Below are 16,365 nucleotides of genomic sequence, written 5' to 3' on the forward strand. Positions count from 1 at the left end.
GCTGTATCTCTAAACTAAAGCTAAAACGAAGAGGTGACATTTTAGGTCAGAACCTTTCTTCGGACTGAAAGATAGAGGAGGAGGAAGAAAACTAGAGGTGAGAAAAAAGGACACAATAAATACAGGCCGGCAACAGATCACCAAGGAAGAGTTGACAAAAATGCTGGAGAAACTCAGCGGGTGAGGCAGCATCTATGGAGCAAAGGAATAGGCGACATTTCGGGTCGAGACCCTTCTTCAGACACTTCTCGAGACCCTCTTTCGCTCCCTAGATACTGCCTCACCCGCTGAGTTTCTCCAGCATTTTTCTCTACCTTCCATTTTTCCAGCATCTGCTGTTCCTTCTTAACCAAGGAAGGGTTGATCCCATCATGGCACATTGTTGGCTGGGGAAGGTGTGATAACAAGAGGGACACAAGCATGCGAACAGTGGAACTGATGGGACAACTAGGGTGAGGATGGATGAAGAGAGGGGGAGGGCATGCTGGAGTTACTTGAAATTATTAACAGTTCTAGTGTTGGTTTGGTCTTGTTCAAAAGTCAAGAGCCAAGAGTGTTTAATTGTCAAATGTACCGACAAGGTACAATGAACCTGCTACTTGCAGCAGCATAACAGGGTTGTAAACACAATACACATAGATAATATATAATAAAATATTCAATAAATGCATAACGCTAATACTAGTACAGAAAAAAACCCGAGTCCGGACCTCGGGAGCGGTCTGTATGGAGTTGCATCTTCTCCCTATAACCACATGGGTTTCCTTCAGGTGCTCTGGTCCCCCCCCCCCCCCCCCTTGTAGGTTAATTGGCCTCTTTAAATTATCTCCAGTACATCGGGAGTGGATGTGAAAGTGGGATAGCATAGAACTAGTGTGAAAGGGTGATCGATGGTCGGCGTGGACCTGGTGGGCTGAAGGGCCCGTTTCTATGCCGTATCTTTCAATCAATCAAACACAGTTGGAGGTCTAAGAGATTTGCTTTGGAAACTGACAAGGCAGTTCCCTTCTATACTACTGCAACTACATAGGAAGGCAGAAATAGATACTCCAGTTAATGGACCCTCATTGAAATTGTTCATCTCTGATTTACGAAAATATTTACTCAAGGCAGTTCTCGGGGATCAAACCCTTATGCAACTCCTTTTGGTTGTGGAATGAGCCCTAAATGATGCACAAGGTCTTAGAGTCATAGAGTGATACAGTGTGGAAACTGTCCCCTTTGGCCCAACTTGTCCACACACCGTCCAACATGTCCCAGCTACACTAGTTCCACCTGCCCGCATTTGGTCCATATTCCTCCAAACCTGTCCTATCCACGTACTTGTCTAATGGTTTCTGAAATGTTGGGATAGTCCCAGCCTCAACTACCCCCTCTGACAGCTTGTACCATACACCCATCACCCTTTGTTTGAATCAGTTACCATTCCAGTTCCTATGAAATATTTCCCCCTTCACCTTAAACCTATGTCCTCTGGTCCTTGATTCTCCTGGGCAGGAGATTTCTTGCATCTACCCGATCTATTCCTCTCATGATTTTATACACCTCTATAAGATCACCCCTCATCCCCCTGCACTCCAAGGAATAGAGTCCCTGCCTATTCAACTTCTCCTCATAGCTCAGACCCTCTAGTCTTGCCAAATCCTTGTAAATCTCGTTACTCTTTCCAGCTTGACAACATCTTTCCTATAACATGGTGCCCAGAACTGAACACATTACTCTAAATGCTGGGGTAACTCAGCTGGTCAGGCTGCATCTCTGGAGTAAAGAAATAGGTAACATTTCAGGTAGAAACCCTTCTTCTGACCCGAAACGTCACCTATTCCTTTTCTCCAGAGATACTGCCTGACCCGCTGAGTTACTCCAGCATTTTGTGTCAATCTTTGATGTAAACCAGCATCTGCAGTTCCTTCCCAAACATTAAAGTTGTGCAGGTCAGTTCAAGAACCTGATGTTTCTCTTTGAGTCATAGAGTCATACAATATGGAAACATGCCCACTGACCAAACTTCCCCACACCGACCAACATGTCTCATCTACACTAGTCCCACTTACCTGCATTTGGCCCATAACCCTCTAAAATCTTTCCTTCTTCACCTTAAACCTATGCCTTCTGGTTCTCGAATCCCCTACTCTGGGCAAGAGACTCTGTGCGTCAACCTGATCTATTCTCCTCATGATTTTATACACCTCTAAAAGATTGTACACCTACTTCTATAAGATTGCACACATGGGGTCTCGACCTGAAATGTCACCCATTCCTTCTCTCCAGAGATGCTGTCTGTCCCGCTGAGTTACTCAACCTTTTTATGTCTATTTTCTATAAGACCGTACACATCTATAAGATCATACACCTCTATAATATCGTCCACAACTATAGATCATTTACATCTATAAGATAATTTCCCACCTCTTGATGGGAACATGTGCAGAATCCTCTCTGGTGGGTCGTGGCCCAGTTAATGACGTGTGTTGGATCTAGCCGGGACCTCCCCTTGCTAATTTTCCGTCTGCTCGACCTCAGTAACCCGGGAGATACAGCCGGAATAAAACTCGTGGAGTACAACCAAGGGTGTTGACCTGAGCTCCTGAGAAGGCTGGGATCAAGCCTGCCCTGTTGCCGAGAGAGAGCGAGAAATATTTGAATACATCAATAAGCTGCCGGTTGGAGCCAACCTGCGTAGATGAATGGATTATATGTTAATGTTACCCCCTGTCTGATGTAGTGTTTTGTTTGGGTGAGGTTGGCGTTTACAGTGATGCTGATAAGAATGTGATTGAATCACTTTGAACCTTGCCACAGCTGTACAGTACATCAATACCTCCCCTTGTACTCACTGTTTCCCTGCTGATTGCATTAATCGCAGCACTTTTTAAAAGGGAGAGGTAACCTTTGAAATCTTTTCACTTAGTTGAGTGCACTGTTGTGGCTTCACAGTTGCCCGGCTCTTTGCAAAGTGTGGATTTGCAAAGAGAGTCTGGACAATGATGCAAGGGTCCTTGTCACGGTTTATCCCGAACAGCTCCGTGACTGAGGATTCTCTGATTTGGACCTTAGTCTTTAGACCTTACAATTCAGAGCTACAGCTTGGAAACAGGCCCCTCGGTCAACTGAATCCGCGTCGACCAGCTATCACCCCGTACAAAAACCTACACACACTGAGGACAATTTTACAACTTTCTGAAGCCAATTAACCTACAAACACGTACATCTTCAGGGTGCGGGAGGAAACCGGAGCACCTGGAGAAAACCCACGCGATCACAGGGAGAACGTACAAATTCTGTACAGACAGCGCCCGTAGTCAGGATTGAACCTGTGTCTCTGGCGCTGTAAGGCAGCGACTCTACCGCTGCACAACTATGCTGCCCTTACCTGGCTGTTCCCAGTGACACATTCGGAGACAGATATCGAGTGCTGCTGAAAGGTCATCAACTCGGTGAAAGACGCTCTTTGACCTGCCCGAACTTTGTTGGTCTCCCAGATGTTCGTCGGGGAATGTTGCCAGACTCCAGACTGCAGGAGTACGTGCTGAGGGACGCACTGAAGCTCGGTGCAGCCAACGCCAAGGCTCTGTGGGGGAGGACCACAGTCTAGGGTCCTTCCGCTGCTGAACATGGGGGGCAGAGTCCGGTGGGGACACCCCTCAAACTAGGGAAGGGATATCACCCCAGGGGGACACATGAGTGGTAAGGGTGCCTGGTATAATGACGGTTACGTCACCACAAAATATAAGCAAGTCAACTTTATTTGACATATACACATACAAGGTGTGCAGTGAAATGCATGTATGTATAGCCGCTGAGAATGTCGGAATTTTGCACAGTTGTGTATACATTTTTTATTCTGAACAAAGTATTCCTACGGTTTAAAAAAAAAGTTGGAAGTGGAAGGAGCAAGATCGATCTTTGTCCCTTGGAGAACTCCTGACATTCCCGCATCCTGGAACAAAATGCCGGAGTAACTGAGCGGGTCAGGCAGCATCTCTGGAGAAATGAAGAAGGGTCCCGACCCGAAACATCACCCGTCCTTTTCCTCCAGAGATGCTGCCTAACCCACTGAGTTAGTCCAGCACTTTGCATCTATCTTGGGTATAAATCAGCATCTGCAGTTCCTTCAAACACATTCCCGATCACTACAAATACTCCAACGTGTTTTTCAGCTCTGTTTCCCTCTCCCGAGCTTTCCGACCTCTTCCCACACTTCAAATACTTCGAGCTGATCATCAGCATCTCAAAGGCTTTCTACGCTGCCCTTGGCCCCTGTATAAACTTGCTTTGTGACAGATGGAATCGTGACAGGCAATTGGAAGGAAAATAGGAGCAAGGAAAAGCCGAGTGGTCACTGGAGCGTGCCTTGCATTCAGTGCCACGGCTGATCACCGTCTCCTGAGTCCCACCATTGCCGTAAGATCCAAAAATCAATCCATCTCGGCCATGAATATTCCCGCCGACTGTGTTTCTGCAACCCTCTGCACAATTCCTGCAGCCCTCAACTTGAGAAGTTCCTTTTCTCCGATCCCGACCCCCTGTTTGTTGCCCCTCCTGACACCCGGCCCCCTGGCCTCCCCGAGCCCCCCCCCCCCCCCCATCGCTCCCTTTGAGCATTCCGCATTCCAACCCGTTAACCCTCCATCTTACAAACACAGGCCGGCCCAGCCCGATATCCGCTTGAAGCAAAACTGTTCACCCCAGGCACTAAATCCAGTCAACCTGACAGCTGTGACCTTTCTATTTCTGGGAAAGGATCCAGATGTAGTGATTGCTGCAATCCAGATGTGGATGCAGCTGTACCTGTTCATCTCTGGCCTTTTGCTTGCATCCCCCCTGCTGCCTATCCCTCAATGCTGGTTCACGACCCTGTTCGATGGTTCGATGCTGCGTCTATTGTCTCATGGACAGACACACAGTGACATTATTTTCTTCCCCACAGTTCAGTATAGCGTTGCAATGCAATACACATTCTCGCTGCTGACAGTACTTGGGAACTCCCAGGACACGGGCAGCTGGGTGGCGCAGCTAGTAGAACCGCTACCTCACAACCTCAGAAACCCGGGCGCAATTCTGACCTCAGGTGCTGTCTAAGTGGAGTTTGCACGATGGGGGAGTGTTTGCATGATCACACTGTGACCACGTGGGTTTCCCCCCAGGTGTTCCGGTCTCCTCCCACACCTCAAGGACATGTGAGTTGGCAGGTTAACTGGAAGTTGTATCTTGAACCTAGCATGTAGGTGAGTGGTGGAATCTGTGAGGAGTTAGACTTTAGACTGTAGAGATTCGGCACGGAAACATTGGCTCTTTGGCGCACTGAGTCTACTTTGGTGGCAAGAACAGCAAGGCAGATTATTATCTGAATGGTGTCAGATTAGGAAATGGGGAGGTGCAACGAGACCTGGGTGTCCTTGTACATCAGTCACTGAAAGTAAGCATGCGGGTACAGCAGGCAGTACAGAAAGCTAGTGGCATGTTGGCCTTCATTGCGAGAGGATTTGAGTTTAGCAGCAAAGAGGTCCTACTGCAGTTGTACATAGCCCTGGTGAGACCGTACCTGGAGTATTGTGTGCAGTTTTCGTCTCCTAGTTTGAGGAAGGACATTCTTGCTATTGAGGGAGTGCAGCATAGGTTCTCCAGGTTAATTCCTGGGATGGCGGGACTGACATATGATGAAAGAATGGATCGACTGGGCTTGTATTCACTGGAGTTTAGGATGAGAAGGGGCCGAGCATGCTGACCGGTTGCATCGTGGCTTGGTTCGGCAATTTGAGCACCCTGGAGAGGAAAAGACAACAAAAAGTAGTAAATACTTCCCAGTCCATCATCGGCTCTGACCTTCCTTCCATCGAGGGGATTTATCGCAGTCGCTGCCTCAAAAAGGCTGGCAGTATCATCAAAGACCCACACCATCCTGGCCACGCACTCGTCTCCCTGCTACCTTCAGGTAGAAGGTACAGGAGCCTGAAGACTGCAACAACCAGGTTCAGGAATAGCTACTTCCCCACAGCCATCAGGCTATTAAACCTGGCTCGGACAAAACTCTGATTCTTAATAACCACTTTCTGTTATTTGCACTTTACCAGTTTATTTATTCATGTGTGTATATATTTATATCATGGTATATGGACACATTTATCTGTTTTGTAGTAAATGCCTACTATTTTCTGTGTGCTTAAGCAAAGCAAGAATTTCATTGTCCTATACAGGGACACATGACAATAAACTCACTTGAACTTGAACTTGATCGTGTAGAAACATATAAAAGTCTTAAGGGATTGGACAGGCTAGATGCAGGAAAAATGTTCCCCATGTTGGGGGAGTCCAGAACCAGGGGTCACAGTTTACGATAATAAGGGGTGGGCCATTTAGGACTGAGATGAGGAAAAACGTTTTCACCCAGAGATTTGCGAATCTGTGGAATTCTCTGCCAGTGGAGGCCAATTCACTGGACATTTTCAAGAGAGAGTTAGATTGAGCTCTTAAGGCAAACAGAATCAAGGGATGTGGGGGAAAAGCAGGGACGGGGTACTGATTTTGGATGATCAGCCATGATCATATTGAATGGCGGTGCTGACTCGTAGGGCCGAATGACCTAATGCTCCTGCACCTAGTTTCTGCGCCGACCAGCGATCACCCCGTACACTAGCACTATCCTACACACTAGGGACAATTTACATTTGTACTGGAGCCAATTAACCTACAAACCTGCATGTCATTAGAGTGTGTGAGGACACTGGAGCACCCGGAGAAAACTCACGTGGTCACAGGGAGAACGTACAATCTCTGTACAGACAGCACACGTCGTCAGGATGGAACTCAGCGCTCAGGCGCAGTAAGGCAGCAACTCTACCGCTGCGCCACCTCGCCGTTCTAAATGGGGGTCGATGGGAACGTGGAGAGAATAAGTGGAATGAATTAGGATTAGGATTAGTATATGTAGGTGTATGATGGTCAGCATGAAGCCCGTGGGCTGAAGGGCCTGTTTCCGTGCTATATGATACTGTGACAGAACCAACCCTTTTAAATATAACTGCTGCTGTCATCAGTGATTTGTGGGGAGGTGTGGAGAGGTTTATTTCACAGAGTATGATCGTGTGGGACTTTCCTTTGCAAAGGTTGGGGATGACTCCTAGCGTGGTCCTAATGAGGTTCTCCCCACTGCGAGGATGAGTCACGTTGGTTAGCGTGCAACAAAAGCTTTTTGCCGTACCTCGGTACACGTGACAACAAACTCAGCAGTACTGAGCTGAGCTGAGCCAGGGTGAAGCACACTGCTGAGGGGGGTGGACCAAAGGTGGAAGAGAGCTGCCAATGCACTGCTCCCCACGAGACCATCTGCAACTCGCCCTCCCCTTTACCTTCTCCTCATTAGCGGTGAAGCAGACCTCCCGCATCAGCACGGCGCACAGCAGTCACGTTGGGGACTTCCTCCCAGTGAAACATTGATTTTATTTCTGTCTGAATCTTATGCCTAACCTTTATGAGCGGTGCCGTGATGGCTTAGAGATACATCGCGGGAACAGGTCCTTCGGCCCGCTGAATCCGCACCAACCAGCGATCCCCTGTACACTAGCACTATCCTACACACTCGAATGACCACAGCCCCAGAGACCCAGGTTCGATTCGTACTACGGTTCGTATTGTCTGTACGGAGTTTGTATGTTCTCCCTATGACCGCGTGGATTTTATCCACGCTCCAAAACGTGCAGGTTTGCAGGCTAATTGGCTTCTGTAAATTGTCCCTAGTGTGTAGGATGGTGCTAGTGTACGGGGATTGCTGTCGGCATAGACTTAGTGGGCTGAAGGGCCTGTTTCCACGCTGTATCTCTAAACTAAACTAAAGCTGCTGTGTCTGCAGGGTTGGAATAAACAGTCATGTTGAAGAATCCTCTGCCTAAAGACAGATTTACACGTGCACGCTTGCATCCACTCACGTGCACTCTCAGATTTACACATGCTCAAATTTGCACACCCATGGTGGCCAATCATTAATTAGACTTTACTGGACTTTATCTTGCACTAAATGTTATTCCCTTTATCATGTATCTGTATGCTGTGGATGGCTCGATAGTAATCATGTCTTTGATAGTTTTCACTGACTGGTTAGCGTGCAACAAAAGCTTTTTACTGTACCTCAGTACATGTGACAATGAACTAAGCTAAACTAAACCAAGCACACCCAGGCATATGGACATGTACATACACATGTGCACAGGGGATGTGGGAGGAAACCCGGGCGGGGCACTAGGAGGAAACCCACGCGGTTACAGAGAGAACGTGCAAACCCCACAGAGACAGTGCCCAAGGTCGGGATCGAACCAGGGTCTTTGGCGCTGTGAGGGAGAGTCTCTACCAGCTGCCAAGCTTGAAATTCGATCCTGTTGGGCAACTCCTCTTTGCGGCCTTGGTTGTAATGTGCCAAGAGCAGCCGACTCACAGACATGTGACGGGGAGTGACTGGCTTGTGCCGTATAGGCAGCATCTGAGTGAGTGTGGCATCAAGGCAGCCTGGTTTCTATAGCCAGAGGGAGGTGAATCTGTGGAATTCTTAGCCACAGAGGGCTGTGGAGGCCGTTAGTGGATATTTTTAAAAGGCAGAGAAGGATAGATTCTTGATTAGTACGGGTGTCAGGAGTTATGGGGAGAAGGCAGAAGAATGGGGTTAGGAGGGAGAGATAGATCAGCCATGATTGAATGGCAGAGTAGACTTGATGGGCTGCATGGCCTAATTCTGCTCCTATCACATGACCTTATGACCACCACAACCTGTGGTGCAATGCCAAGGACCACGTCGACACTGTTGACTTTCAGCAGAAACCACATCTTGACAATGGGGTGAGGACATTACCTTAGACGTTAGAGATACAGCGAAGAAACTGGCCCTTCGGCCCACTGAGTCCGTGCCCACCAGCGATCACTCAGTACACTAGTACCCTCCTATGCACTAATGACAATTTACAAAATCCAATTCACCTACGAACCTGTACGTCTTTGGAGTGTGGGAGGAAACCGGAACACCCGGAGAAACCCATGCGGTCACAGGGAAACATACAAACTCCGTACAGACAGCACCTGCAGTTCCTCATGTCTCCAGTGTGAAAATATTGTTCCCTTTTACAATTTGCTGATTTTGATTTGTATCTAGGTGCAGGTGGACATTTCAGGCCGGGATCCTTCTTCAGTCTGAAGATGGGTTCCGTCTCGAAACGTCACCTATCCATGCTCTCCAGAGTTACTGCCTGACCCGCTGAGTTACTCCAGCACTCTGTATCTATCCCTGAAGAACCTGTTGGCTTAGTTTAGTTTAGAGATACAGCACAGAAACATGCCCCTTCGACCCACCGAGTCCGTGCCCACCAGTGATCCCTGCACACTTACACTATCCTACACACAGTAGGGGAGAAGTTACGTTTATACCCAAGCCAATTAACCTGCAAACCTGTGCGTCTTTGGTTGTATTTGTGTCTGCGAATGTCCTTACAATATTATTAAAGTTGTCTTTTCTCTTTGTCTCGCCCACGTGAAGAAAAGTGTCAGACTCCATTAATCGAGGAGCAGATTATTCAGATGACCCCGGAGGAACACTACAGGCGAATGATGTCTGCCCTGAACGACCACGGGACGTACGAGGAGCAGCAACAGCGCTTGTACCAACTGGCCAACAGCATGGGAGTGCCGACCCACGGAGGTAATGTTCCTCATTCCCAGGGATTCACTCCCTCCCCTCTGGCCACTTGATTTTCTAATTTGATCACCGCGGTGTGTGTGCAGGAGACGAAACCAGTCTCCTGTGGAGTCACGGCCATTTCCATCCCTGAGGGAGGCTCTTTGTCCTCTGCCTGAGACGGAGTCATGTAGGCGGCTCCATTTGTCCGCGTCTTAACACTCATCGACGCACTTTCCCAGTCGTTCAATAGTCACTTTATAGTCACATGGACCTGGTAGCAGTGAAAGGCTTTGATTTACACACACATCCAGTAGAATCATCCTGCAGAATCATACGCATGTACAAGACTCAACCATCTACCAGAACGATGCCTGCATTAGGGGATATTAACCACAGGGTGAGTTTGGACAGTCTTGGTTTGCTTTCTCTGGAAGGTTGCAGGGAGCCACGATAGAAGTATGTAAAATTATGGGAGTAGATAAGGTAGACTGTCAGAAGTCTTTTTACCCTGGATAAAAGACTGTGCATTCACCCTATCTCTCCCCCTCATGAATTATATACCTCTATAATTTAGTTTAGAGATACAGCACGGAAACAGGCCCATCAGGCCACTGAGTCCGCGCCGACAAGCGATCCCCGTACACGAACACTATCCTACACACACTGGGGCCAATTTACACATACACCATGCCTCTCCTCGGTTGCTGTCTGTGGGGAGTTTGTACGTTCTCCCTGTGACTGCATGGGTTTCCTCCGGGTGATCCGGTTTCCTCCGCGCGGGTTTGTAGGTTAATTGACTTCTGCAAAATGTCCCTCGTGTGTAGGGAGTGGATGAGAAAATTTGATAACATAGAATTAGAGTGATGGTCGGTGTGGGCCGAAGGGCCCGCTTCCACGCTGTATCTCTAAAATCTAAAAACAAAGACCTGTCCGGGTTAAATACTGTTATAGTACCTGCCTCAACTACCTCCTCTGGCAGCTCGTTCCATATATCCACTGTTTGGAAAAGGTTACCCATCAGGTTCCTATCAAATCTTTCCCTTCATGCTTAAACCTACACTGGTTCTTGATTCCCCTACTCTTGGTAAAAGACAGTGCATTCACTCTATCTATTCCCCTCACGATGTTAAACACTTCAATAAGATCGCCCCTCATCCTACTGCCCTACAAGGAACAAAGTCCCCAAAGACCCTGCCTGTCCAGAGCTCAGACACTCGAGTCCACATCTCCTGCGCCCTTGATTTGTTGCTCAGACCATCTAATTTCCAGTCGAGCCTGTGTTTATTACGGTTTTGGAGCGTATCACTCAACATCTGTCAGTGTGTGCAGCTGCTGGATGTGACAGCGCCGATAAGTTGCTGTAGCAGATGTTGTCACCTCTGGCAGGCTGCAGACTGATACTGCTGCCTCGCTGAAAGACAGCACCCCTCTGCATACCGGGGCCCAAACACACGATAAGCCTAACCTGCCTTTGCAAAATGGGAAATCTAACGGGAAGAAAGCTTTGCTAGGAAATCTAATTCAAATGCTCGACCCGGTCTCAGTGGGAAGAGGTCGTCATCGAGACTATAGTTCAGACTTTAGAGATACAGCGTGGAAACAGGCCCCTTCGGCCCAACGGGTCCGCGCCGCCCAGCGATCACCCCGTGCACTAGGACTATCCCACATGCTGGGAATCATTTTACAATTTTACAGAAGTCAAATAACCTACAAATCTGTATGCCTTCGGAGGGCAGGAGGAAACCGGAGCACCCGGGGAAAACTCACGTGGTGACGGGGAGAGCGTGCAAACTCCGTACGGCAGCACCCGAGGTCAGGATCGAACTCGGGCCTCTGGCGCTGTGAGGCAGCAACTCTACCGCTGCGCCACTGCACCGCCCCCAATGGTTAGCAACCGGGCGATCCAGTAGGCCTTGGTCCAGTAGGCCCGAGACCGAGATCTTGGTCCAGTAGGCCCGAGCGGTCCTAAATCCAATCCCTTAGCATGTTTTTCAAATCTCTGCAAATTGGGAGATCAACTCGGGCGTTTTCGCCCGGCTCACGGGACATGAGGGGAGTGTGAGAATTGACACTTAGCTACTCTTTGGAGAAAGAGACGCTTTCTTTCTGCATCGCAGTGGCGCAGCGGTAGAGCTTCTGCCTTGCATCGCCAGAGATCCGGTTTCGATCCTGACTACAGGCGCTGTCTGCACTGATTGTGACCACGTGTGTTTTCTCCGAGTGCTCCGGTTTCCTCCCACACTCCAAACACGTGCAGGCTTGTAGCTTAATTGACTTCTGTAAAAAAAATTACCCCTGGTGTGTCGGATAGAACTAGTGTATGGGTGATTGCTGGTTGGCTCGGTGGGCCGAAGGGCCTGTTTCCACACTGCATCTCTAAACTAAACTAAACCTAACTAAAGTCATGCGTTGTACACAAAGTCGGAAAGGATTGCACAGCATCTGCTGTCGTTATGTTCCGGGATCCTTGACTAAGTTGATTTCACCCTGAAGCCTTGGAGAGTGCTGTAAATTTAGCGAAAGGGGCAATAATGTCCAAGATGCCAATTATTTTCAAATCATAGCAGGATTTATCAAAATTTATGTATTGGAGTTTTTTTTTTTCAGCTCTCCCTGTTGCAGGAGCTGTCAGTAGCAGTCAGCGCGTCAATCAGTCTGGCGCCCGCAAGTCAGTGTGCAGCAGGAATTTTGTTTTGCATTCCTGACAGGCTCATCAGGGGTTTACATGGAGGGAGATCGATGCAGAGGCAGTAATTGGCAGGCAGCCAGGACCCTCAATTATAAACACCATGGCAACGCCAACCAGAAATCCTGGCATCTCAGATAATTAATTGACTGAAGTAAATAATGAAGCATTTTAATTTTTGCTCCTCTGTGTATGCTGGCGCTCAAGGGCACCCCACACGGGGTTACACGCGGGCGGGGGCGGGCAATCACTGAAGCACACGTGCAGGGTGCTGCACCCACACCTTGCCACATGCTGGCTCCCTCTTTACATCCATTGCACACTGCCGAGCTCACATTTGCAATCCCGTTCACTCGCACTGGTGTGCACACTCGTACTCTCCCTCGCACGGGCACTCGCACACACGCACTCTCACTCACTCGCATGTGCACTCACACACACGCTCTCACTCACTTGCACACTCACACCAGTGCACACACTCAAACTCTCCCTCATTCGCACACACACTCTCACTTGCACACTCACACTGGTGCACACACTCATACTCTCGCTCACACACACACTCACACTTGCACACTCACACTGGTGCACACACTCATACTCTCCCTCATTCGCACACACACTCTCACTTGCACATTCACACTGGTGTACACACTCACACTTTCCCTCACATATCCTTGCTCACTTGCATCCTCGCTCTCGCACACTCGCTCACTTGTTCACTTGCACTTGACCGCACCTTCGTTCACTCACACTCGCTCACTCTCACTCTCACTCTTTCACGCTTGCACTCTCCCTCGCACACAGTTACTCGCACACTCTTGCTCTCTTTCCCTCACGCTCACACTCTTGCTCAGTCGAGGAAACGGGCCCTTCGGCCCATCAAGTCCAGGCCGATCACCAATCCCCGTACACTAGCACCATCCTCCACATTAGGGACAATTTACAATTTTTTCAACTTTTACCGAAGCCAAATTTTCACCGAAGCCAATTATTCTTCAAACCTGTACGTCTTTAACTGCGAGCAAACTGGAGCATCTGAGGAATATCCATGTGGTTACGGGGAGAACGTACAGACTCTGTACACACAAGTACCTGTGGTCAGAATTGAACCCGGGTCTCTGGTGCTGCACGGCAGCAACTCTACCGCTGCGCCACTGTGCCGCCATGATTGTATTGATGTACAGCTTTATTTAGGCAGCATACTAGTAAAAGTTTCTCACTGTACCTCAGTACACATGTCAGTAACAAACCCGACACGAACTCTTAACACACCATCCCCCTCGATAATTTATTTAGCTGTCTGCTTTTTCTCAATTACTCCGAAAACAAATTATAAAATAAAAAAATCTCCTGGGCCAGACTCTGGAGCAGAAGGGAGGAGGCAAGATTTTATTCAGAAGTGAGATCATTTTAATAACTCGTGTGAAGCAGATGTGATTTGGTCTGTGTAGGAAGCCTGTGTCGGCCAAGCTAAAGTCGAGGGGAGCTGTTTAGAGGATTGTTTCCTCTGTGACAACAATGGTTTCTTCAGCATAAGGGTCACTGTTTGCTATATTCCACATTAGTCACCGAGTAAAAAGCACCATTTATTTTCCCCATGTCAAGCCCAGAGCCCCAGTGGGTTTTTTTTTTAAAGACACGTGATCTACAACCCACACACCACTTCAGCCCTCCTGCTTGTGTGATGTAACCATTCACTGCTGCATCACTTCCTAGGCTGCCTAGACAAGGTAAGTCCACAGATATAGAAAGAGTTGTGGCCAGGGGCAGCGTCTCACGGATGGCTCAGTTGCCTTGTGAAGCGCCGGTGTGCTTAGGGTGTGTAGATGTTGGCTACCTACTGGCATGGTGGCACAGCTGGCAGAGTGGCTGCCCTACATCACCAGAGACCCGGGTTCGATCCTGACTACGAGCGCTGTCTGTACGGAGTCTGTACATTCTCCCCGTGACCGCATCCAGGTGCTCTGGTTTCCTCCCACACTCCAAAGGTTGGTAGGGCAATTGGCTTTGTGGAAATTGTAAATTGTCCCTAGTGCGTAGGGTAGTGCTAGTATACTCTCCGCTGTTTGGCGCAGACTCGGTGGTTGACGCGGACTCGGTGGGCCGAAAGGACCTGTTTCTGTGCTGTATCTCTAAAGTAAAGTCTAGCCCTGTTTATCTCACTGGCTTCCAATCCATGCGCGTGAATGCGGGCTTGGAATCGGCAGAGCTGAGGAGACAGCGCGAGCCAGAACACTGCCTGTGGAGTCTTTTTGTCTCTGCCACTTCCTTGGTCATCTGGGATCGAGCCCAAGGAATGACCCCCATCCCCCTCTCCCTCCCCCCTTCCCCGCTCCTCCCCCATCAAATATTCCTTCCTCCTGTCAGTGACTCTAGACCACAAAGCTGGATGGTGGGAGAAACTCTCCCAGTGTTCCACCACTCCATCTCCCTCTCACACTGTGCAGGAAGGAGCAGACCCTCAATCTGAAGAAGGGTCTCCACACAAAACATCACCCATTCCTTCTCCAGAGATGCTGCCTGTCCCGCTGAGTTACCCCAGCATTTTGTGTCTCTCCCTCACACACTGATCAGTTTAGTTTATTGTCACGTGTACCGATGTACAGTGAAAAGCTTTTGTTGCGTGCTATCCAGTCAGCGGAAAGACAATACATGATTACGATCGAGCCATCTACAGTGTAGATACATGATAAGGGAATAACATTTAGTACAAGGTAAAGCCAGTAAAGTCCGATCAAATCTATCCGAGGGTCACCAATGCGATAGGCAGTAGTTCAGGGACTGCTCGCTGGTTGTGGTAGGATGGTTCAGTTGCCTGATAACAGCTGGGAAGAAACTGTCCCTGAATCTGGAGGTGTGTGTTTTCACACTTCCCTGCCCCAAGGTGTGCGTTTACACACTTTCCCGCCCCAAGTTCAGCGTTGGGAGTAAAGTGGCGGCACTCTGATTGTGTCCCAGCGGGGAGCAAAGGCTCCTAGTATTGCCGAGGGAGGCGCGGAAGGGAGGGGATCCCGCGTGGGGCCCGCAGGTAGAGGGCAAGCGGTGCGCGTGGCCGCTTTAAGAAAGGCATTTCCCCTTTGAGCTGGGCGGCCCACAGCAGAGGACGAAAGGAGAAGAGGCGAGTTGTGGAGTGGAGGCGGGGGGGAGGAATCTCGCTGCGGTTTGCCTTTTGGCCACGGGAGCACGAGGCTCACACTGAGTTGTAGCTTCAGGCGGCCCAGATGACTCATCTAGGTGACGTTCGAGGGTTAGCAAGGAATAGAGTTTACTGGTAGACTGCTGGCATCCTGCCACACAGCACAGAAGGAGGTGGGGATGGGAGATGGAGAAGGGGGTGCTTGAATGTAACCAGATGCACGATCACATTATTTCGATCTAGACTTTTAAATCCTCTTTAACTTCATTGTCCATAAATGCCCACTTCCGTTTCCCCTGACCATATCTGATGTGAGGAAGGACTTGTTTCACTGCAGCTTTCCCTCCTGACATCAGCTGCCTCAGCCACAGTTCCCACAGCACAGTGGTACATTTTTCCACATCCGGCCCTCTGGGGACTTGTCCTCCGTCACGTATTCCGGTCGGAGATAAAGCCCAACAGTTGGATGTAGTGTGGGTTATTATTGTCACATGTACCGAGGTACAGTGAAAAGCTCGTTGTTTGCGTGTCACCCAGTCAAAAGAAAAGACTTAAGTGAATACAACCATGCCTTCCGCAGCGCCCAGTTGCTGCCTTACAGCGCCAGAGACCCAGGTTCAACTATGATTACGGGTGCTGTCTGTATGGAGTTTGTACGTTCTCCCTGTGACCACGTGGGTTTCCCCCGGATGCTCTGGTTTCCAAAGACATAGAGGTTTGCAGGTTAATTGGATTTGGTAAAAATTGTAAATTGTCCCTAGTGCGTGTAAGTTAGTGTAGGGGGGTTGATCACTGGTTGGCATGGACTCGGTGGGCCGAAGGGCCTGTTTGCGCGCTGTATCTCTAAAGTCTGAAAGTTCAACATTTAGCGCAAGGCAGCAG

At 49.1% G+C, this 16,365-nt stretch overlaps 1 protein-coding gene across 8 annotated transcripts in view; it reads left to right on the plus strand.

Annotated features, from left to right (window-relative positions):
- samd11 (sterile alpha motif domain containing 11) overlaps positions 1–16,365 on the plus strand; it is a 244,144-nt gene that overhangs the window by 162,240 nt on the left and 65,539 nt on the right. For all 8 annotated transcript variants that reach the window (XM_033048526.1, XM_033048527.1, XM_033048520.1 and 5 more), the window contains exon 7: positions 9,518–9,679. In XM_033048526.1, coding sequence (XP_032904417.1) covers positions 9,518–9,679 — 162 coding nt within the window. The remainder of the gene's footprint in view (positions 1–9,517; positions 9,680–16,365) is intronic.

This window comes from Amblyraja radiata, chromosome 31 (assembly GCF_010909765.2).
Source record: "Amblyraja radiata isolate CabotCenter1 chromosome 31, sAmbRad1.1.pri, whole genome shotgun sequence".
Classification (NCBI taxonomy): domain Eukaryota; kingdom Metazoa; phylum Chordata; class Chondrichthyes; order Rajiformes; family Rajidae; genus Amblyraja; species Amblyraja radiata.